We start from the raw sequence: 24,713 nt of genomic DNA on the forward strand, positions 1-24,713 counted from the left end.
ACGTTCAACTTCTCTGGGGACAGCGGTATGTCCCAAATAGTCCAATGTCCGAAACCCTAGGTGACATTTGGAAGGGCGAGCTGTCAATCCCGCCTGACGCAGCCGCTCCAAAACGTCAGCTAACAGAGTGAGGTGTGCACCCCACGTCACTGTGGCTAACAAGAGGTCATCCATGAAGTTGTGGACACCCCTATCGCGCAAGGGTTCCAACAACTTCCGCATCATCCTAGTAAAGATGCTGGGCGCGTTCTGTACCCCGAACGGCATGACCAACCATTGGTAGGTCCCGTCAGGAGTAGCAAAAGCTAGCTTTGCCCTATCCTCCTTCCTTACCGGAATTTGCCAATAGCCCTTGGACAAATCCAGCTTGGAGAAATATTTCGCTTTCGAGACAGAAGCGAAAATATGTTCCGGGTCAGGTAGGATTTCGACTTGAAATTCTGTCACCTGATTTAGCTTCCGGTAGTCGCCACAAAACCGATGGGTGCCGTCCTTCTCGGTGACAACGTATGGACCCCTCCAGGAAACTTGCAACTTGTTGTGTTCTTTGGGCAGCAGTAACAACACCTTGTCCCCTACTTCAAACTGGCGTGGTTTTGCGCGCTTGTTGTAATTCTTCGCCTGACGCGCCTTCGCTTGCTTGAGGTTCTCCTGTGCGAGGGAACAAACTTCCTTCAGTTTGTTGCGCAAGTCCGCAACGTATTGGTAGGTGGTGCGTACCTCCTCCACAGCGTGATCGTCCGTCCACAGTTGTCTCAGTATGGCGATTGAGCCACGTATGGTCCTCCCGTACAGGAGTTCAAAGGGAGAGAACCCTAAACTCGCTTGAGGTACTTCCCGGTAGGCGAAAAGCATGGCAGGAGTATACCGATCCCAATCCTTGGGGCGGCCTTCGCACAGCTTCTTGAGCGTGTTCTTTAGGGTCCCGTTAAACCGTTCGACCAGTCCGTTACATTGAGGGTGATACAGTGTAGTCGTGAGGTGCTTAATTGACATCAGTCGGTTTACCTCTGCCATCACGCGACTCATGAATTGTGTCCCTTGGTCGGTCAGGATCTCGTCGGGCACTCCAACTCTTGACCAAATCCTAAACAGCGCTTCCGCGACGGTTTCCGAATCAATATTACGCAGTGCAACGGCCTCCGGATAGCGTGTAGCGTAATCTACGACCATTAAGATATACCGATTTCCGTGCGACAACGCGGGTTTTATCGGTCCGATCAGGTCCATCACGACGCGTCTAAACGGTTCATCGATAAGGGGTGTACTCCCCAAGGGGACGGGTCGATGATCCGTTTTCGGTGCCATTCTCTGACACTTGTCACAGGAGAGACAGAACCGTTTGACGTCTCCCTGGACCCCTGGCCAGTAGAATCCTTTGACAAGACGGTCACGCGTCTTGGCAATTCCCATGTGTCCACCCATGAGACTCTCATGCGCGAGTTTCAACACTTCCCTCGCTTCTCTTTTGGTACGACGACTTGCTTAAAGTGTTCGTTACCATTCCTGGCGTAGCGATACAAGATCCCCTTCTTGTATGCGAACTTCACCCCGCCATTTGGAGTTTCTCTCTCCGTCCCTGCTGCAGCGTGTTGGTGCAACTGCGCCAGAATTGCGTCTTCCTGTTGCAGCTTCCTCAGCTCGGCCAGAAGAACGTTACTCACCGGTGTCAATGTAACTTCCATCGGCTTCGCTTTCATCTGTCGACTCTTGGACCTGGTTTCCACAGCACTCACCAGCATCGGTGTGCAGGTTTCGGGGTTCGGTTGTGGCAACACATAACGACATCCCAGTATGACGTCATGTGATAAACCATCCAAGCATGCAGCTTCAATTTTCCCCTTCACGTACGGTGAATCGAGGTCAATGACAGCCACTGGCAATGAGTCACGCGCGCTGTTCGCGTACTGAACTTCGATTACCTCCCCTGTGTAATCCTCGGGCTTAACGTACTTCTTGTCGACAAGGGCTGGGACGCTACACCCAGTGTCATACAAGATGGTGGCACCTTCTCCGTTGACAGTAGCAGACGCGAGGTTGGCTGGGTTACAGCTTGCCTCCGGCTCGCGCTCCTTCCTAGCGACATCATTCACCTGGGTCTGCCTGCCCTTGGGACAGTCCCTGGCAATATGCCCCGGGCGCTTGCAGTTGTAACACGTCGGCGGCCCTCGCCGACCTGCAAATCCCGCTTTCGTGGGTGAGGCCTGTCCAGGTCTATGGTTGGCATCCCTACCTGTAGATCCCCCTCCGACCCTCCCGTCGCCCTGACGGTTACGGACAGCCGGCTCAACCTCAACCACACGGCGCGACTCAGTGGGTCGGGGTCGGTCCGCACCCCTGGAACCTCCACTTTTCGAGTGTGCCTGCTCGTATCGCTCCGCCATGCTAGCAATCTCTTCGAGCGTCCGGTGCTCTCTCTCTGCTAGAAAGACTGTCAACTCGCGACGGTAAGTACTCAGGACATGTTCCTTGAGTATAACCTCGCGTAGCCCGTCGTACGATCGTTCGACTTCGGCCATCTTCATCCACTTCTCAAATAACCCTCGAACACGGGTGTGGAATTTAGAGTGGGTCTCCGTTGCCTTTTTCGCTGAGTCCCGAAAAAGTTTACGATATGTTTCGGTGGTCAGCTGATAATGGCAGAGAAGGGCCTTTTTGAGCGCATTGTAGTCGTCAGCATCGTCTGCAGCTAAGCGGTGGTAGACTTCACGAGCTGCACCTTGCAAAAAAGCTGAGACATTAATCGCCCAATGTTGTTCAGGAATTTTATGAGCGTGAGCGAGTTTCTCAAACTGAACAAGAAAATCGTCGATAGATTCCTCCTTATCGCTGAACCGTGGCATACTTATCTGGACCATTCGGTGGTCGATGAAAGGTCGTCCAGTCCCTCCAGAACTTGTGCTAGCGTCGTCCCGATCTATGTCCCTAGCGGCTAACCTGACCTTCTCCATTTCGAGAGTGTGAGCAAGCTCTCGTTCTTTTGTGGCCGCTGATATCCTGGCCAGCTCCAACTCTCTGTCCGCGGCTATCTTGGCCAGTTCTCGCTCTTGGTCCGCTGCCATCTTAGCCAGCGCCTTCTCCGCTGCTTTTTCTGCCTTCCATTCCTTGATTCTTTCTTCAATAAATGCTGCCAGGCGATCTCCCTCGTAGCCGAGATCTTCCGAACCCATGGCACGGTACTCCTTTATCATTTGCCTTTCTGTAGCCATATTGTTATACTAATAGGAAGTGATACCTTGTCTCGACCTTACTAACAATGGACAGATATTACAAGTTCCCAGCCAAATACTTACCTGTCGACAACAACTAATTTCGTTCAGGTAAGATATTTGCTCGATATTTGCTTCACAATTACTGCAAGTAATTAAAGATCTACCAAACATGCAAATATCAAATATAACAAACACAAGATGAGAAAATCATAAAAATTCAAAATACATAGGATGGAAAATATCTCACACTGTTCACTAATACTTCCTTACAAATAAACTTTTAGGTCGTAAAATAATATTTATGTCTAATTCAAATCCCAGACGGAGCGCCCACTGTGACGTTCTGTTGTATTGGGGTGGGGTTCTCCCAATATAATTTAATTTAATTAAATTGAAAGTTCCACCCTGGCTCGTTAGGTTAGAAAGTTAAATTAGTGATGATGTAGATTTACAGCTCTGAGCCCCCAGTCAGCAATGCCGACGGTTAAATTATAGAGAACACGAAGATGAAATTCAATCAATAACAATTTAATAAATGTGATAATTTAAAACGATAACTTCCAATCACTCGTCTTTCCCTCGACCAAGTGACAGCCTAATTCATCCCGTGATTTACAGTGTGAGTTCGATTTTCCCCCTGTCCTTGCATCTACTCATCTATTTCTTCCCACTGATTCTTCCTTCTTTCCGTTCCTCTAACTCCTTCTTTGTCTCTGTTTCCTCTCTACTATCTCCTCCAGCTTCGCTCCAGACTTCAACTTCTCCTTTCTTCTCCTTTCCTCCATCTCTCTTTCTGAGACTACGGGACCAAACTTTAACTGATCTGTCCCTCAAAGCTTCCCTTTGAAGCTTTCTGTACTTAGAATTTCCTGCTCTAAGATTTTCCCGCCAATAACGAATGGCTATTCGGAGTTATGCTAACCTCTTCTCTGGGTAATTTCTCTCAGCGAACTAACTTTTGCCGGAAAACGCAGGGATATCATTCTACCCAAATCAAGGTCTCCCCCCTATCTCGATTCTGATTGGGTGGCGCTGTGCCCGTCCAATCGTCTTAGCGGCCAGTTCAACCTGTCTGTCTGTTTGCAGGGGAAAGAAGTTAGGACACTCCCACTTCTTCATGCAATTTCTTTTGATCTGGGAACATTTCGACACCTAGGTGATAACTGGCTATCGGGCGCCTCACAACTCCGATGTCCGGTTTTTCGATTCTAGCCACAACAGTCTTACGTAACGGATTAGTGCTAGCCATCGGCAGTGTTCGACATCAAACAATGACCCGTCAGAATTACCTTGATTATACATGTTTCAAACTGGGCTACTCTGGGTCGGGGTAAACATGACACTGTTTAATCGAGCCTAAACACATAACAACATAGATAGCCAATCATTACATTGAGATTGCATATCATTACATGTAGCTTGCAAATCATTACATGTAGACAGCAAATCATTGCATGTAGATAGCAAATCATTACATGTAGATTGCAAATCATTACATATAGACAGCAAATCATTACATGTAGACAGCAAATCATTACATGTAGATTGCAAATCATTACATGTAGATTGCAAATCATTACATGTAACAGCAAATCATTACATGTAGACAGCAAATCATTACATGTAGACAGCAAATCATTGCATGCAGACAGCAAATCATTACATATAGACAGCAAATCATTCCATGTAGATTGCAAATCATTACATGTAGACAGCAAATCATTCCATGTAGATTGCAAATCATTACATGTAGATGCAAATCATTACTTGTAGACTGCAAATCATAACATATTTCATGCTTATTCATGTTTTTTTTATTCAAACTTTTTAGAGATTGGCTAAAACTTATCTATGGCATTTTTAAACTACTGCTGCCAAGAACACATTTTAATTTGGATATATTTGGTTAGTGAGAGAGTTAGGATGGTTGACAGATTTTCCAGTTGAAAAAAAATATGACATCCTTTTTGGCATAGAATTGACATGCAGCTTCCTCAAAGGGTACAGCTTGGATTTTTAAAGCCACACTATATGATGTAAATGTAACCAGATTAAACCAGGTCGCAGGTTGGATGTGGCCCAAGGGCTGTAGGTAGCACCAGCCTAGTATAGAAAATTTAGAACAGGAAAAAACTAGCAGAAATGTACATGGTCATTAATAAGAGATATAAAAAAAGAAATTAAGTTGATATTGGTCTATACATTCTTAAAACAACAGTGATCATAAAATGAAGATCAAAATATTGGAGGCTTACGACATATTCTATTATTCAAGTTTATGTTGCATGATTTTGATTAATTGGAACATTTAGTGGGATTCTGTGAAGTAGAATGTAAGATGTAGGAGTAATTCAAACAATCCAATTTGGAAAGCTTGAGAAAAGAAGCAGATATTTATCTGTGTAATAAAGAGATGCCATTTCTGCAGCAGCCTTCAAAGACTTTGGTCAGTAAATCTACATTGTGGGAGAAGGTAAAAACATTACTAAATGAAAATGGCACCACTCAGACATCATGAAAAGTCTTATTATTGATGCTTCTCCTAAGGGGGGCGCTTACCAGTTATTATGTACGTTTGAGAAAGTGATGCATGTAAGGTGAAGTTGTTTGCTTTTTAAACGTGCACAATGGAGAGAATGTTGGTATACCTCTATGCTACATTAATGTGGATGATATTTCTTAGGATATTGTACTTTTGGAAATTGTACATGATCTAAACACGCTGCTAACTAAAATGACTGCTCCCTTGTGCTAAAATATCAGCCTGAATTAGTCTAAAGTACACTATCCATAGCAGCTATTAAAATTGTGAAAATGAATTTTGCTAGACTAGACAATACCAGCTTCTGAAAGTGCAATGAATGAATTACCAAATATATAAAATGTAAGAGAAGTTGTTGGCTCTTTTTTGTATAATTTACCTCTGAAGTTCAGGAAGTGAAAATGACCAAGTGGAGCAAGCACTTTTTTGAAAGGTGCACATCTGGAGTAAGGCCAAGCTGGATGATCTATAACCCTTATTACACCAATCAATCATATACCAAAATAAAGGGAATTAAAGGTTCTTTGAATGATACCTAAGATATACAAGGTCTTTATAACCAGTGAGGAAAGCTGGGGAAAATCTTTTTCTTTAAAATTCTAACCCTATGCAAAATACAAAACTGTAAAGTGCCACCTAAATGGAGGGTCATATTGACATATGGTTTTGCTAAAAGATTTCTTTTGACAGAAACCTATAAAAAACTAAAATTTAATTTTGATCTTATAAGCCTAAAAAGGCTTTAAACAACAAAAAGAAACCTAAATAAAAAACAAAACCTAAAAATATGAACAAACAACAAAACAGCTCCACCGTGACCACACCAATTTTTTTTTCACACTTTTTTTTATGTTATGCGGTCAAGAAAGTGCATAAATTATGCAGGTTAAAGACATCCTGTTATTTTATTCCATCAGTCATTTGATAAACCCATAACAGCATCATTTTTAGAAAAAGAGCAATGGTTGTACCCTTTTTAACGATAGTTTTACTAATTTTTACTGATGTGCCTTGCCTGAAATTGTGTTTTGAATTAAGTGAGTCAGGAATGTAATCCAAACTGGAAGATTGGCAGAAGTAGTACATATAGTTAGTAACATAATTGTTAAGGCTAAACAAATATGTAACACTGCAAAAAATGCAACGTTTGGATCAAAATTGGCACACTATATAACAATTTCATAACTTTTCAATCACTGGATTTGTAATTTTAATAGGTCTCATCACGAGCTTAAGTGCCATGTCATACCAAGGAATTGTAAAAACGGTACTACCAGCTAGCTACCTTGCCTGGTGTTAGCATGAAGAGCTTAGTAATAGGACTGGTCAGTCTGGTGTCAGGATAATGTGACTGGGTGGAACATGATGCTATATGTCTTTGACATGATGCCCAAATGCCTGACATCACTATAAACTGCCACACTACAGACATCATATTGATATGACTGAAAAATTGTTAAAGCTATGTTAAAAATCCAAATCACACGCACTCACACACACACACATAAATCAATCAGACTTTGTTGATGGCTTGCATATGGAGTAAGGAAGATACCTATTGAATTTGGGGTCAGAATAATAGAGGTCAAAGTCACAGTGACTAAAAGAAACAAAATAGTTCTCACACAAAAGCATTACTTTAACATCACAGTCCTGGACCAAACGTTTTGTATGATGTGCATGTAGAGTAGGAAGGAAACCGATTGAATTTTGGGTGGAATTGTCGAAGGTCATGTAACTGGCTGAAAGAAGAAAAAATTGTCTCGACACAAAGTTCATTTATCTACATAGAGAACTGTATGGACTATTTTTAGTACTCTTGTTATGGAAAGTTACTGTCATTCTTTATCCTTTGTTTTTTGACTTGAACATAGCCATTCATATGAATACAATAGGAAATGCTGTTGCATTTTTAACTACCATGTAACCAAACTATTTGCTAAATGTCAACAAATTTTATATTGTAGATGTTCAAGAATGTTTGAGTATATCAAAGAAAAATGTTATACAGAATATACAGCAGAAAAGGGACACTTCACTGAAAACAAAACACTTTAAATTAGGTGGAATTTGCATAATCTAAGCCAGGTAACAAGAATATCTAGGTTTTTTTCAATCATAAATAGAAATTCAAAAGTATTATTGATTTGGCAATAAGAAGAAATGTTAGCATAAAGGAATATTTTAAAATACATGTACATAGTTTTGTCATGATTTATTATAAATTCTAGGCAGGATTTGGTTGCTATGGCAACCAGCTATGTCATCCCTTCTAAGCTGAAATAATGCATAACCTGTAGCGAACATGAGTTCACAGCAGACTGCCCAACAAATTTTTATTGTACAAAAAGGAAACTCATAATGAATTCCAAATTGCCAACTTCATGGATAAACTTTGTGCAAAGTAAGCAGTTCAATCTACAAAATGGTATGCAGTAAAGATTTAAAGATTTTGTCTTTTCAGGTATAATTTTGATGGTGATATTGACCATTTTCTATAATAGCAATGGAATGTATTCTGATGCATTTGAGTGTGTAATTTTGTCTCATAGACCTAGATGTGTCCAGTATGTGCCTTGTCTTGTCAACTCCAATTTCGATTGAGTTATGGCCCTTGGCTATGAATGACATATCTTCACATGTGATGCTGCATATAATTGGCATAGTGGAAAAACCACTGAATATATTCTGATGCAACTTAGTAGGAACAGTGTTTCATTGACCTAGATGTACCCTTTTGGGGTTTGATCTCATCTTCATTTTGGATCAAGTTATGTCAATGACAATTAACTTCATGTATTTTTGGATGGGTTGTTTCTTGTAACTGGGATATCTTGATAACCATTCAACCTATTCTGATGCAATGTGTTATGAACATTGTCTCAGAGATCTTGATTTGACTTGTATGGGTTTTGTCTGGTAAACTCCATTTTCATAGAGTTATGGCCCTTGATGAATAACTTAATACCTTCAGGACTATTAATTCAGTTTCCATAGTAAACCTATGCAAACACCATGATATTAACAATTCATTAACTTAAAATTTCTGAGTGCTCATGATCAAACCTATATTTATCTGTATAGATGAAACCTTTATGTCAGTTTTTGTGTAGAGGAAAGGATATGAGCTGCGGCATTTTCTGGATCTGCATGTGTTTGAAACGTGCTGTATATTCCATACCAAAGTCAGGTGCTGATTTTAGTAATAAGTTTTCCAACCTCAAGACTTTTAAAGGACTGAAATTCCATCCATAAAACAGTGTCTCTAGAACCATTTAGCATATTCTGATGGAAAATTTTGGAAGAACAGTTTGACAAAGTTAATCAGCTTATCTTTACATAAGATGTTGTTCACAATCAGTTTAGCTAATGAATTATTTAACATATTGAGAAGTAATTTGATGTGAACATTGTTGGACAGAGTTATGGCCCATGTCAATCAACTTCATATCTTAACACGAGATGTTGCTTGTAATAAGTAATTTGATGTGGACATTGTTGGACAGAGTTATGGCCCATGTCAATCAACTTCATATCTTTAACATGAGATGTATCTTGTAATAAGTAATTTGATGTGAACATTGTTGGACAGAGTTATGGCCCATGTCAATCAACTTCATATCTTAACATAAGATGTTGCTTGTAATAAGTAATTTGATGTGAACATTGTTGGACAGAGTTATGGCCCATGTCAATCAACTTCATATCTTAACACGAGATGTATCTTGTAATAAGTAATTTGATGTGAACATTGTTGGACAGAGTTATGGCCCATGTCAATCAACTTCATATCTTAACACGAGATGTTGCTTGTAATAAGTATAGCAGAAGAACCATTCAACTTATTCTGATGCAGTTTGATGTGAACATCGTTTTGTTTACGTAGATATGAACATTTGCACATGTGCACTCTGGGTTTGGACAGAGAGTTATAGCACTTGTTTACACATCTTCATATCTACATGTAATGTTGCTTTTAATGATTAATCTTTGAAAGAGTTGGATTTCAAGCATTTATGCCATCATTTCGATAAGGTGGTCTCCTTGTCAGTACAGATAGACCATTGCTTTTGGGGCCTTTATAATCTTCAGCTAACCAGGAAATCAGTTAAAGTTGGTATCACAGAGAACAATAAATTCACATTATACAGTAAAACCTGTCATGAGCAGGCACCTCTTGTCAGTTGGAAACATTGACCTCAGAAGACGAGTTGCTGCTTTATAATGGTCATTTATAGAGCACTAATGGCATAAAGGATCCTGCAAAAGTAACTGTTTAAAGCTAGTGGTCATTAGTTCTACTGCTTATGGCTTATGTTATGATCTGTTGTTGGTAATCCAGTGTCCGTTAGTTAGCACAAGTCCATTACTTCTACTCCACTTAAACAACTCGGAAGATTGCCTTAAATAATTCTAAATGCATTCGTCTCCTGGTCTGGTTGGTCCTAAATGTGCTGCTTGGAGATCCACTCTAACCACTAGGCCACCGGCGTGGTCATCATGACAATCTTGTTATGGCTAATCCTTCTGAATATATAGTCATATTGACATGGAAGACTTCTTATGATGACTTATTAGTCCTAAATGAAAACCATGCAGATCTGAAATATAAACGGCCATCTTAACAAATTTATTGTTACTTCTCTTGAATAGATGGTCAAATCAACATAGTTTTCATTTAAAGACTTTTTATAATATCTGGGGGGTCCTAAATGAAATTGGTACCAATTTGGCATCTAATATGCCTGCACAGTAACCATATTGAAAATCTTGTCACTTTTTCTCCTGAATGGAAAGTCATATTGATACAAGATAGTGAGCTGAAGACTTCTCGTGATGTCTAGTTGCGCCAAATTGAAAATGGTGCTAATCTGTTACCCAGTATGGCCATGTTGAAATTTTTGTTATTGCTACTCCTGAGCGAAAAGTAATATTGACAAGGGGTTTTTATGAGATGACTTTTATAATGTCTGGTTGGTTGTATATAAAATGGACCATTTTGAAATCTTGTTATTAGTACTTCTGAATAAATGGTCTTATCAGCATGAGGTTTTTATTCTTATGATGTATAGTTGTATATAAATGAAAAGGGTGCTGATCTGACTGCCTAGATGGTTGGTTATGTGAAGAATGTGCTTTCACCAAAAGACTTTTTATGATGTATAGTTGATATTAAATGGAAATGATGCCATTCTAATATCCACTATGGCCGCCATGGTATCCATCTTGAAAATCTTGGAAAGACATATCAATGTGGGCTTTACTCTTGAATTCTTATGATGTCTTGATGATCCTGTATGATGACTTGTTGGACCTAAATGAAATTTACGCCAATCTGATGTGTGTGTGCATGATTTGGATTTTTAATGTAGCTTAAACATTTTTTCGGTCATATCACTATGATGTCTGCGGTGTGCAGTTTATAGTGATGTCTAGCACTGGTGCATCATGCTGCAGACTAGTGGCATGATGTCCCACCCAGTCACATTATCCTGACCCCAGGCTGACCAGTCCTAACACTAACCTCTTAATGTTGAGTACCAAGCGAGGCAGCTGCTAGTACCATTTTTATTAGTCTTTGGTATGACTCAGCTGTAGTTCGAACCTGTAACCTCCAGAATCCGAGGTGGACGCTCTGACCACTAGGCCACCGGAGCCATACCAATCTGATGGACACAGAAACTTACATTTGAAAATGGTATTATTTCTGAAGAATGTCATAGATGGTTTCAAATCTCAAAAGAAATGTATGGTCTTAGCTTGAATTCCTACAAATTTTTTTCTGCTAGGAGAGTGACAGTCCCTTTGAGGGGGACTTGTTTTTTATGATGTTACCAGTACATGCTGAATTTTTAGACTACCACATCCCCAGGAGAGAGATATTCAATTAGGATGGATAAACACATATGTTTAGCCACTATTGAGTCCATCACAAGCAAACGGAAGTACATAAATCAATGTAATAAAATTCAGAGTAATTCAGGCAGTCTGGTTGTTTATACTTTAATGATTATCTGTTGAATGGATCAATGGAAGTGGAGAAAAACTGACATCAGCAATATAATAACACATGCATTAGCTTGAAATTTATAGCTGAAAAATAATCTTTACAATTATGAACTTGGCATTTTGACAGGATGTCAATGTTCTCAAATTTTTATCTAAGGGATTTAGCTTTGCAGAGTCAAAACATGAGTCATATGGGTACTATGTCTGTGGCCCAGAGGACCACTAGACCCAATTAAACTAACACAGTCTCTTAGCTTTGCTGGATTTGCCAGTGAAGTTTGTTGGTGAGATTTTAGTAATCACTATTGCGGCCCGATAAAGCAATCACAGATGATGTTACGATCATCGACAGACCATGTCACATGAATTGAAGTGTTTGTAAACAACCATGAACAGACCAACTCACAGGAGTGGAAGTGTTTTTCTGTTACACAGTACCATCCAGAGTTCATAATAAGTACAAAGCTAAAGACTAACTCAACGTACATCACCTTAACAGTCCCCTACAAACTGCTGAGAGCAGTAATGTCTGCAACTTTATTCCACTGTCCAATGAAAGTTAAAGACAGAAACTTTGTATATTTTCTTTGTTAAATTAAATGTAGTGGTATATTTGATTGTAATTATGTATGTGCACACATATATGTTATATGACAATGCTAAGTCTGCTGGGAATTTTTTGGCTTCTAAGTGTATTAAATACTTAAGTGAAAACATTTTATTGTCTTTTCTTTTTAAATTTGAATTTTCATCCATTTTTTTAAAATAGACTTATATGAGTATGTAACTTAACCTTGCATGATGTTGCTAATTTTGGGTCATGCATACCCTTTAGGACCTTGATACACCTTTTCATGACTCCAATAAACCCAACATTGTCTGGAAGGTAAGCAGGTATGATTCATATGTAACAAATTTCCAGTCCACATTTTGTGGACTTTGTGGGGACATATCATCAGTTCATTGGTGTTAAATAGCCAATCATTAGTTTTCTGATAAAGAGCCAATCGATCTGAACATGACTCACATAAGACTTTTTTCCTCCCTGTCTATACCTCCATGGAAGCTTGTAAGGATGATCTTGCAAAAACTACTAAATGTAGACTAATTAAATTTGGCTGGCAGATTTGAATGCTTATATGAATTACCCGATTCAGTATTTTGTTTTCACATTTTTTTGAAATTTTGGATATAGACATTGTTTAGCACCTGCCTTATTAGCACAATTAAGCAAAACCACTTGAGATAGATAAATAAAGCAAAACCACTTGAGTTAGATAAATAAAGCAAAACCACTTGAGATAGATAAATAGCATTTTGTCAGCATAATTGTATTTATATGTAGACATTCAAGGTAGACAAATAGCATTTTATAGGAATATTGGAATTATATGTAAACATTCAAGATAGACAAATATAATTTTATAGGCATATTGGTATTATATGTAAACATTTTAGAAAGACAGATATCATTTTATAAGATTATTTGTATTTGTATGTTGACGTTAAAGATGGACAAATAGCATTTTATATGCATATTGGTATTATATGTAGACATCTGAGATAGACAAATAGCATTTTAGATAGACATAGCATTTTAGAGGCATATATATATATATATATATATATATATATATATATATATATATATATATATATATATATATTGGCATATTTGTATTTATATGTAGACATTTGAAATAGACAAATAGCATTTTAGAGGCATATTTGTATTTATATGTAGACATTTGAGATAGACAAATAGCATTTTATAGGCCTATTTGTATTTTAATACATAGGCATATTTGTATTATATGTAGACATCCAGGTTAGATTTTCAGACTATTACTGTGGTTTTAAAGGGCTTTTTTGTGTGCATATTTCAAAAACTTCTTTCGACTTTGATCTTTTGTTAAAATAAATTCAGTCAACATGATGAAGCATGTTTAATTTGGTATGCATGTTTGTGTTCATGTTTGGATGACCTGATTAAATTTTGATCCACTTGCAGCAATAGTAATTTTTTTTATATATAATGTTAAATATTGTTAGCATATTCTATTTATATGGTCTGCATATCTGCAGTGGGAGCACTCGTGTTTTGCAAACATATACCAATTTCTCCTTTTTTCAGAAAAATGAATGCTGTTATCCGAGAAATTGCAGCAGATGGCCACTGTGATGTACATCAGACAATTTTGAGCATACGAGAAGGAAAAGAGGGTTGGTTCCACCTGTACTGTCCAGGGAATATTGGCTGCGATGATGAAGGGGAACTCTGGGGGATCATGGTAGGTATATTTTTGAAAACATGAACAGCATGAACTTTGAATAATATTTTTGCTCTACTGGTCATTGTCCAGCATAGCTTATGGAACAGCCTTACATTTGTCATCTATCCATTAGTACAGTTTTGTTATCGGTACTTCTCCGAAACTACTTTGAGGATTGCTGTGAAATTTTACACACACATTGATCACATGATCTATTTGGTCCTGAATGAAAATGATCTTCCTGTGATTGTTATTGCTTCTCCTGCTTAATGGATGGTCTTATCAACATGGGGTTCTCACTGAAAGACTTTTTATGATATCTAGTTTGTCCTAAATCAAAATGGACCAATCTGATGTCCAGTCTGGCCACCACATCAGCCATTTTTGAAAAATCTTAATATAAATCCACCTGAATAAAGTTATATCGATGTGGGTTTTTCACCAGAAGGCTTGATCATGATGTACAGTTGGTTTTAGATGGTGTTGATTTAACATTCAGTATGGCTGCCACATGGTGGTCATCTTGAAAATCATGATATCACTGGTTACATCAACATGAGGCTTTTGATAACAGACTTCTTATGATGTTGAGTTGTCCTAGATGAAAATAGTGCTGATCTGATGACCAATATGGCAGCAAGACCAGCCATCATGAAAATGTTATTTTTGCTTTCCATCAAAGGAAATCATATTAGCATGGGATTTTCACCAAAAGATTGCTTGTCATGTCTGGTTGGTCCTAAATAGATATGGTGCATTTGTAAGGTCCAGTATGGCTGCTACAGTGGCTATCTTGAAAATCTTGTTATCAGTACTCCTACTGAATGGAAGGTCATATTGACATTGTGTTTTCACTAGAAAACTTCTTATGATGTCTAGTTTGTCCAAAATAAAAATGTTACCAATCTGATTGTAATATGTCTGCCACAGTGGCCATCTTGAATTTTTTTTTTATCACTACTACATCTGATTGAATGGTCATATCAGCATGGGACTTTTATGAAATGAGACTTATTATAATGTTTTGTTGCTCCTAAATTAAACTGGTGCTGATCTCAGATGTGGTCATCCTGAAAATCTAATTTTCAATACTCCTCCTAAACAGAAAGTCATTTTGACATGCAGTTTTCATCAGAAGCATTCTTATAATGTCTGGTTGGTCCTTAATAAAACTGACTAACTATCAGTATGGTCACCATTGTGACCATCTTTTGAAAATATTATCTCTATTTCCAAATGGATAGCTATATCAACATGAAGTTTTCACCAGTCGACTTCTTATGATGCTTAGTTGGTCCTAAATAAAGATGGTGCCATTCATAGATCCAATATGTCTGCCATAGCAAATGGTCTTATAAAACTTGTCCTGATTGCTCACCCAAGATGGGGTGATCATTATAATGTGGGATTTTTACCCTAAGACCTTTAAATGATGTGGAATGCTGACATCCTGGATATTCACCACAGCAGTTAATTTGAAATTCGTGTTATTGCTGAATAATATTGTAAATGGGTTTCAACGTTCAACATTTATAAGAAGAAATGGTCTTGTCTTGAATTTCTGGAAATTCTTTTCACCCAGTAGAGTCAAGGGACACTTGTTAGATCTACTGGTCAGAGACCAGAAGAGCTCATGGGATGGTCTGCTGTCTCTCCATCTGCTAGAATAGTTTTTTTTTAAAAAAATCACTACTCCTCCCAAAGAACTTTGAGGATTGTCATGAAACTTGAAAGACACATTCATCCCATGGCCTATATGGCATCAAATGAAAATTTTGCAGCTGACATCCCGTGGACCTATTTTTTTTAAGCTGCTATTTCTGATCATGTGAGCATGGGGATTTTACTGGAAGATGTCTTGCTAATCCTAAATGAAAATGCTGATGATCTGACTTAAGTCGCCATCTTGAACATATACGTTACTGCTACTCCTTTTGGTTGGATATTGACATGAGTGGCTCACCACGAGACAGCAACTCACTTAAAAATCTTGCTGCTTGATGGGTGGTCATATTTACATGGAGTTTTCATTAAAAGACTTCTTGTTTGGTCCAAAATGAAAATTGTGCTCATCTGACAGCCAGTATTGCAACCATGGCAGCCATCTTGAAAAACCTTTTCTGGCTACATTTTCTCGATTCATCATATTCACTTGTTTTTACAAAAAGGCTTCTAATGATGTTTACTGTCAGCACTAAAAAGATGGTCTTATCGTGAATTTCGGAAATTCTTTTTGGCCAGTTGAGTGTTAGTTGCTTTGAGGGGCTCTTGTTTAAAAATGCCTTATTGTAAACAATAACAATAAGATGAAGAAAAAAGAACACAGTATTGATATGAACATCAGCATTAGTATCATAATGATATAATTAAGAACAAAGGTTATGAAAATTTGTGTTATAGGTCACTGGAATTATTTCTGTGAATTTTTATAAGCACAGAAAAGTACATTTTAACTGAAATTTGGGACTTGTAAGCTGGAAGTAGGATAGCCCTTTACCTCATACAAGCGTCTTTGGACGCCTCTACTCCATTCGCATGGAAGCGCCTTTTGACGCCTCTACAAGATTCGCATAGAAGCGCCTTTTGACACCTGCAGTAAACACCAGTCATTTTGAGCTAGTTTTCGTAGCGCCACCTTCGGGGAAAACCCCCCTATTACATACTACATTCATTTCTGCGAATGATAATTACGTCAGATCACGTGGTCGCTATTCATGCACTGGTCGATATCTGCTATTTAAAGTAACTGGGCGTAATCTCCACTCTCCAAAATGGCAGCCGCAAATTTCATTCAGTACGTATGAAGTTTTCACGATTAGAATAACAACCACGAAAGATTCAATAAATTAGGTAAAGTCTCTGATATTGATGTAGGCAGCAATTAGTTTTTATAAATTATCAAATTCAGATGACTTAGTGATATAGACGCACACGAAAACCTTGTAAATTTCGAGTATCGGAAATGGCAGCTACGGTTGGTCAAGCGGCCTCACGGACATGACGGTGAACGAGTTCTCTCAAGATTTTGAAGCACATAAAAAAATTCTTCTCTGGAAAATAATTACACAGCTATAACAATCAGACATTACTCTTAAATTTTTCCACATATAATATATGTGTACCAAAAATGTAAAATGGTTAAAATTGTTGTTAAATGTAACATACACTAAATTGCTTAACAGTTCACAGGCAGGATTTCATTCAGTACTCACGAAGTTTTCACGAGTAGAATCACAACCACGAAAGATTCAATAAGCTTGGTAAAGGCTCTGATATTTATGTAAGCAGCAATTAGTTTTTATTGATTATCAAATTCAGATGACTTAGTGATGCAGACGCAGACGAAAAACGTAAATTTCGAGTATGGGAAATGGCAGCTACAGTCGGTCACGCGACCTCACTGACATGACGGTGAACGAGTTCGCTCTCGATTTTAAAGTGTATAAAATATTCTTCCGTGAAAAATAAGTACACAGCTATAACAATCGGACATTACTCTTGAATTTTTCCACATATAATATATGTGTACCAAAAATGTAAAATGGTTAAAATTGATGCTAAACATAACAACACTACATTGCTTAACAATTCACAGGCAGGATTTCATTCAGTACTTACGAAGTTTTCACGAGTAGAATCACAACCACGAAAGATACAATAACCTTGGTAAAGGCTATGATATTTATGTAAGCAGCAATTAGTTTTTATTGATTATCAAATTCAGATGACTTAGTGATGTAGACGCAGACGAAAAACATGTAAATTTCGAGTATGGGAAATGGCAGCTACGGTCGGTCACGCGGCCTTACTGACATGACGGTGAACGAGTTCTCTCTTGATTTTATAGCACATAAAATATTCTTCTGTGAAAAAAATTTACACAACTATAAAAATCGGACTTTACTCTTCAATTTTTCCACATATAATAGATGTCTACCTAAAACGTAAAATGGTTAAAACTGCTGTTAAACGTAACACCACTACATTGCTTAACAATTCACAGGCATGCCTATGCGGATGCGGTCTGCTAGGTAACAGGTGTTCTATTTATAGCGTGCTGCACTTTGTCACTATGCTCTATGAGGTAAAGGGATAGCCTAAGGATGGTGACATTAAGTACACCTTCAGTTGTGTGGATAATATCAGACATTTAAATCTATATTCTACATAATACATTTTTTATTTTGCTCAAAGGGATTGTTTCAGATATGAAAGTAATATTGTCTGAAAATATACAATAACGAAGCATCCCTGGGAATATATAAAAACACACAGCATCCCTAATGTGTCACAGGATTCTGTATTGCTAATAATAATAGGATATAAAGAATGTTCAGAAATTTTTTGATTGTAAAACACTTTGTTTCTTCAGTAAATTTTTTTTAAATGAACCTTTTAGTCAATATTTTCATTGGTGAAATTGCCACATATATTAAATTTAAGTATTATAAATTACCACATATATTTTATTTAAATATATTTAAATTATAACATTAAATTTAAATATATTTCATTTATCTGTAAAAGTATAATCATCAAATAAACATGTTAATATTGCTATTGCAGTAATGTTTAGTGTTGTTAGAAATACACCGTTGAGTTTGTTAATGTCAGGTACAATTACGGTAATTCTTGTATTTTTTCAAAGATGAAAAAAATCATAGTAAACAAAAATGTTATGTTACAAAATAAAACTTATTATTTTGGAGTACTGACTGTATATGAAAAATAAATGGATGGGACTTGAATAAGGTCTAAATGGCACATGATACTTTACAACTTGTGAGTACTAGTGTACAAAATAAATGCACAATTTTTGTCTCATTTTGCACCCAACTCGTGAGTCTATAGTTTTTGGCTCCAGGTGGCTGTGTGGTCTAAGGCACTTGCCTTCACAGATCACTGACATCTCTCCTCTGTCCACATGGGTTCAAGTCTCTTGCTCACCATCATGGGTATCTAAGAGCCAATAGCATTGCATCGGTGGGTGTTTCATCCCAGGATTTTCCCAGGTTCCTCCTCTACCAAAGATACTGGACATAATCTAAATGATACATTGGTTTATTTTGAAACCATTTTAATTGTGCACTTCTTGGTTCATTTATAACAGATCTAAATATAAAGTTAATAAAAAATATCCATAGAGAAAAAAGCGACAAAAAATGTGTCAATTGATTTTATTCTACTTTTTGTAAAATAAAATTGTGAGTATACCTCTTTTTTGTACAGAAATTAAAATGATTTTATGAAAACATGAAGTTCAGTGTACAAAAAATAAATGTATGGTTTTCTGCCTCATCATACACCTCTCCCTCGATAAATCATGCACAGTGGGGTCCAAAAACATAGACCACACTAGAATCAAGGGTGTGATTTACTGAGGGATTTCTAAAGGATGAAGGAGGTGCCATCCCAGCTAGACATCAGGAAGACACTGGAGGTGGTGGGTATAACAGCGTTATTTAATGGCTGAATATTTGTTTAATAATAAGTTTGGGTAAAATTGCAGTGAAATTTTCTGTTGTTCGTAAATTATGTTGAAGATTTGAAATATTTGGATATGATAGTAATAACTACACATTACATATAGCATGCCTTTCAGCTGAACAAAATTAAAAAAATTCCAATTTTTTTTTAATTTAGGGGAAAAGCAAATTAATCAGAAAGCTAGGCAAGAAGTGTAATTTGTTATTGACTCTTACAAACAACAGTATGAATTGGAGTTAAAAGACATTATTAATTTTATTCTAGCTTAAAACATTGATTGGATGTTGCTGCAGACGGAAACGTTTCCTACATGGAATGAACAAAATGATTGGCCCAGTGATGTTGCTGGCACTTAGAGAAAATGAAGCAGCTATGGAGGTAAGACCGCTCTGCACATTTAAAGGCCTCGGAACCTGATACGTTTCTAAGCCTTGTATGCACATTTAATGTCCTTGAACCCAGATATGTCTTTAAGTCTTGCGTTATGCATGGAAAGGCCTCTGATCCAGATATTCTTTAGATCTTGTATTATAAATGCATAGGGTTTAACAGCACCTTGATACATTCCTTGATCCATAGTGCGGGTACCAAGTTAAAATGTAAAGGTAAAGGTCAAGACTTCAGATATTTAAGTGGATTTGTTAGATTATAAAACTTCAGTTAGACTGCTTGATTTTAGTTATCTACTGAGGACGAATCCAGGCCTGAATCCACCAACCAAACCAGAGTATTGGCATAGATTAGACTCTAGTGGTTTTATTGGCTGAAATTTAAGTTTGACTTAAAATTGACCAATTAGATTTCTATGTTGAACTTGACAGAAAGAGTTTTGTTGTTGAAATCAGACCTAGGTGTGAGCCTGTTTCCTGATCATTTTTGAATCTGCCACTATTTGTGAGACAACAAAAATTTGAAGTCATGTAAAATGCTCATGTATTACCAACAACAAAAATTTGAAGTCTTGTAAAATGTGTGTAATGCATTCCCAGTATATATATATATATATATATATATATATATATATATACAATAAAAATTTGAAGTTACGTAAAATGCACTTTATATATTACCAACAACAACAACAGTGTGTTGCCAATAAATAACAAAATTAGCCATCTTGTTTGTGCTACTCTTTTGTCATGGAAAGTCATATTTTGAAAATGTTATTTCTTTTCCTCACCATATAGATGGCTTTATCAACATAGAGGTTTCCTTTATAATTAAAAAATTCTTGATGTCACTTCTCCTCCGGAATGGACAGTTATAACAGGGTTTTCACCAAGTCTGAACTGAAAATGGTGCCAGTTATCCATCCAATATGTCAACATGTTAACATATCACTTAATGTCAATCTGATTGGTTCAAATAATCACAATGAAATTTATGTGCAGTATTCTCATTACTGAGTAGGGATTTTCCTAGACCTACCTTCAGGAAACCGTTTTTGCTTACTATCACTATCAACAATATCGTGGCTGCCTTTCCAATCAGTAGCAGAGTAGTGATAGGGAAAAAACTTGTACATATATCAGAATATGCCCAATTTACCCTATGTAGGATTCACTGAATACCAGACTAAAACTGGAACATTAGTACATTGCTGCTACTTCATGGTGTAGATCTTGCACCCATCCCTCAGGACAAGTGTGGTTCAAATTTCAATCTACCGGAGTAAATAAACTTTCCTCTCTAATGAAAAGAATGTTGACAAATGTTGGTCTCACAACTGCAGTGTTCTTCAATCAATGCAAATCTCTTGTCACAGAAAACAAAACTCTGTAATCAATATACTCAGCAACATTTCTGGTTTAGATTTACAGTACATTATCTGCATCCAGCAATCATCCCCTCATGCAAATAACCAACAACTTGAATGCTATAGCACACTTGATATGCATTTCAGTGGAAACATTGTAAATAGCCTGTCCAAATCCATGTATATGGCATGACATGTCAACTACATCATTTCACCTGATCTGAATGAACTATGTGACATTACACAGGAATTTCCGAAAAAGTTTGATGTTGAAAAATTGTTAAATGTTCTATTGATTTGGAAGGGCATTTTCTCTCTGAATTATAATTTGTAAAGAAAAGCTTCAACTTTTAAATGTTAACTTTTTTCAAATTGTGCATTAATTCAGCTCTCACCAGGTACCATTTTTTATGTGCAAGAAGTGAAAGATGCAGCTGCTTAGCTGAATAAAATGAAATCATTTCTTCTTTCTATCTAAACTCCTTCCACCAAAATAAAAGCTGCGTGATAAACAGAATCTCAAATGGGTAATGGTTAATATTAAATTTATGAAATTCATTGAATAATTTCCAGCTTTATTTAATCAATGCTCGCAAAAGCCACAAATTATTGAACTCATTTAATAAATTCAGTATTATTGCACAACATATTTGTCATGTCAAAAATAGCTTTTCCAACACTATATATCATGTAATATTTAGTATAGATTTTCCAACAATATATTATGTAATATTACAAAAAAAACTTTTCCAACACTATATATAATGTATTGTTAACAGTACCTTTTCCAACACAGTATATCATGTAATGTCAAATTCAACTTTCCAGTACTATATATCATGTAGTGTTAAAAATAGCTTTTCAAACACAATATATCATGTAATATTAAAATAGTTATTCCAAAACAATATGTCATGTAGTGTCAAAAGTACTGTATGACGGATTACTTTTTCATGCACTGTTAAATTTAAAGTCTTACTGTAAAATAATAATGTACATGGTCCCTTGACTATACGAATCATACTTGGTCCCTTGAGTATACAAGACATACTTGGTCCCTTGACTATATGAGACATACTTGGTCCCTGGACTATAAAAGACAAACTTGGTTACTTGACAATTAGAGAGATTTTACAAATTTTAAGTCATATATTCTCCATGGAAATTCATCATATCTTCCAGCAGTGAAAATAATGAGCAGTTCCTGAATAGCTCTAGGGCTGGCATATTGCCAAGTTGCATTGTGATATTTAATGAAAGGACAAGGTCCTCAGGGGCCAGAATATGGACTTCAGTCCCAGCGACAGTGACCTCTATTGCAAAGTAAATATTTCAGAATCCTGCATATTGAACAATTTGAAAATTGTATGCATAATCAGATTCTGTCTCCAAAATGAAGGGCACTTGCTCCATTCTGAGTCATGATAAAAAGCCCCAGGCTTATATATACAAGCTTATATACAAGTTTGGAGCCTCAGCAGTAGTTACCTTTAGTTTTATTGATAAAACTGTTCAGGGGTATGGGAGCATGAACTATCTTTAATAATTTATCTTGAGGAAAATAATTATGTTGTAGCAATGTTTCACTTAAGACTTTATGATTCACACCTCACTGATAGATCTGCTTTAAAAACCAGTAAGCCAGTTAAAGTTACATGCAGGAATGGATATATTTGGATCTATTTTTGAATGTTTTTCAAGTGCAATGAAATAATTGCAGTTCATAATTTAAAGTTTATAAATGATCATACATTTAAATTTTGTACTGATTGACCTGGAGCTGATATAGTGGTAGGGTTGTCACAGTTTGTAATTTGTTGTAACCAATAAACTTTCCGGGAGACAGTTTGTTAGAGTGTGCTTGATTGACTTATTACTTTGTCAAGAGTGTATTATCAAATACATTAATGTTTTAGGGAGTGATAGACATTATGGCAGTACATGGTCTTAGCAAAATCTCCGTATGGCAATACTTATCATAGCACCCATGACCCTCATTTACTTTTGTGTCCTAACAGATTTAATTTGTACCAACAGCCAATTTCATTGGTCAGATATCAAATTTTATAGTATCAAGCTATTTTATTGGTCAGATTTGTTGCACTAAAATCTGTCAGAATTGTTGATGCAGTTGTGATATAGGGATGCTTTTTTTGTGTTATTGACCTACACAGCTTTGAGAATTAATTGTTATGTCCATCTATTCATACAGTTAGTCACTGGCCATAAAAATAATGTTGTTGTTGTTGTTGTTGTGGGGTTTAACGCCATTTTTCAGCACGATAGGCTATACATGGCGGCCAGTATTAATGGTGGAGGAAGAACCCGGAAAACCCCGGAAAGAACCACCGACCCACGAGAAGCTACTGGCAGGCTTTCTCACATGCCCACATTGGCTGAATCTTAGACTCGAACCGCCGCAGACAGAGGTGAGATGGCAGTAAAAATAATGTATTTGAGGATTTAAAAATGTTAACAGAGATTTACTCTAGGGACTCATTTCTGCTCAACCATATCTTTTAAAACTTGGTAATATCAAAGCCACCAATAATGTACTTGTACAAGATAGTTGCCTCCTAATCTTCCTTGCTGAAAATCTTGTTCCTTGTTGCTGCAGGTCTTGTGTGCAATGTTGGAGCTGGATATAGTGGATAACAATGATCTGAAGATGCAGATGGTCACAACTCTGCAGAGTACCAGCACAGGAAAGAAAATGTATGCAGATCTTTGTGAGAGGCAAATTGCCCTCAGAGAACTGGTAAGCATTACCAACTTGTATGTTCTGCCATGTATAAGAAAGAAGGCATATGGTGTTACCTTGTCTGTCCATCCATCCTTCCTTCCTTCAGATTCAGATTCATAATCCATGGTTCATGGGCCTGATACCTACCCAGGCCAGCCTAGGATAGCCTTGGTGTGTCCTTGGGAAAGGTACCTAGCTTCCATTTTCTTGGAATGACATAGATAATAATGTGTTAAAAGCATTATTAAAACCAATAATGCACAAACATCCATCAATCTGGCTAAGTTGCAAATGTTTGTATATTGCATGCACTGGGGGGTAAAGAATAACCCTATCAGTTTGGGGTCAAATAATCAAAGGCCATGGTTAGTGTGACTGAAAGAAGAAGCATGATTTCTGCTCAAAAACATTAGTTCTACATCTAGATCAAACTTTGTGACTGGCTGTGCTGCGCAAGGGGAAAGGAAGAATCATATTTGTTTTGGGTTTCAGAAACCAAAGTCAGCACGATTGAAAGAAGAAAATTGTTTTTTGCACTAGAATGTTACTTCTGGACCACCTATATAAATGATTTGTCCTGTATGTACAAAATTTTAAAACTATAATGATTTGCCCAGTATGTACAACATTCTAAAACTGCACAGTATAATGATTTACCCTGTACCTGTATGTACAGTATTCTAAACTGTAT

General features: G+C 37.1%; 1 protein-coding gene across 1 annotated transcript in view; it reads left to right on the forward strand.

The window, feature by feature from the left end:
• LOC149785850 (C-Maf-inducing protein-like) overlaps positions 1-24,713 on the forward strand; it is a 225,754-nt gene that overhangs the window by 162,353 nt on the left and 38,688 nt on the right. The window contains exons 13-15 of the mRNA XM_089979809.1: positions 13,898-14,054; positions 19,788-19,901; positions 23,897-24,037. Coding sequence (XP_089835935.1) covers positions 13,898-14,054; positions 19,788-19,901; positions 23,897-24,037 — 412 coding nt within the window. The remainder of the gene's footprint in view (positions 1-13,897; positions 14,055-19,787; positions 19,902-23,896; positions 24,038-24,713) is intronic.

This window comes from Sinohyriopsis cumingii, chromosome 13 (genome assembly GCF_028554795.1).
Source record: "Sinohyriopsis cumingii isolate HCF-2022 chromosome 13, ASM2855479v2, whole genome shotgun sequence".
In the NCBI taxonomy this organism is placed as follows: Eukaryota; Metazoa; Mollusca; class Bivalvia; order Unionida; family Unionidae; genus Sinohyriopsis; species Sinohyriopsis cumingii.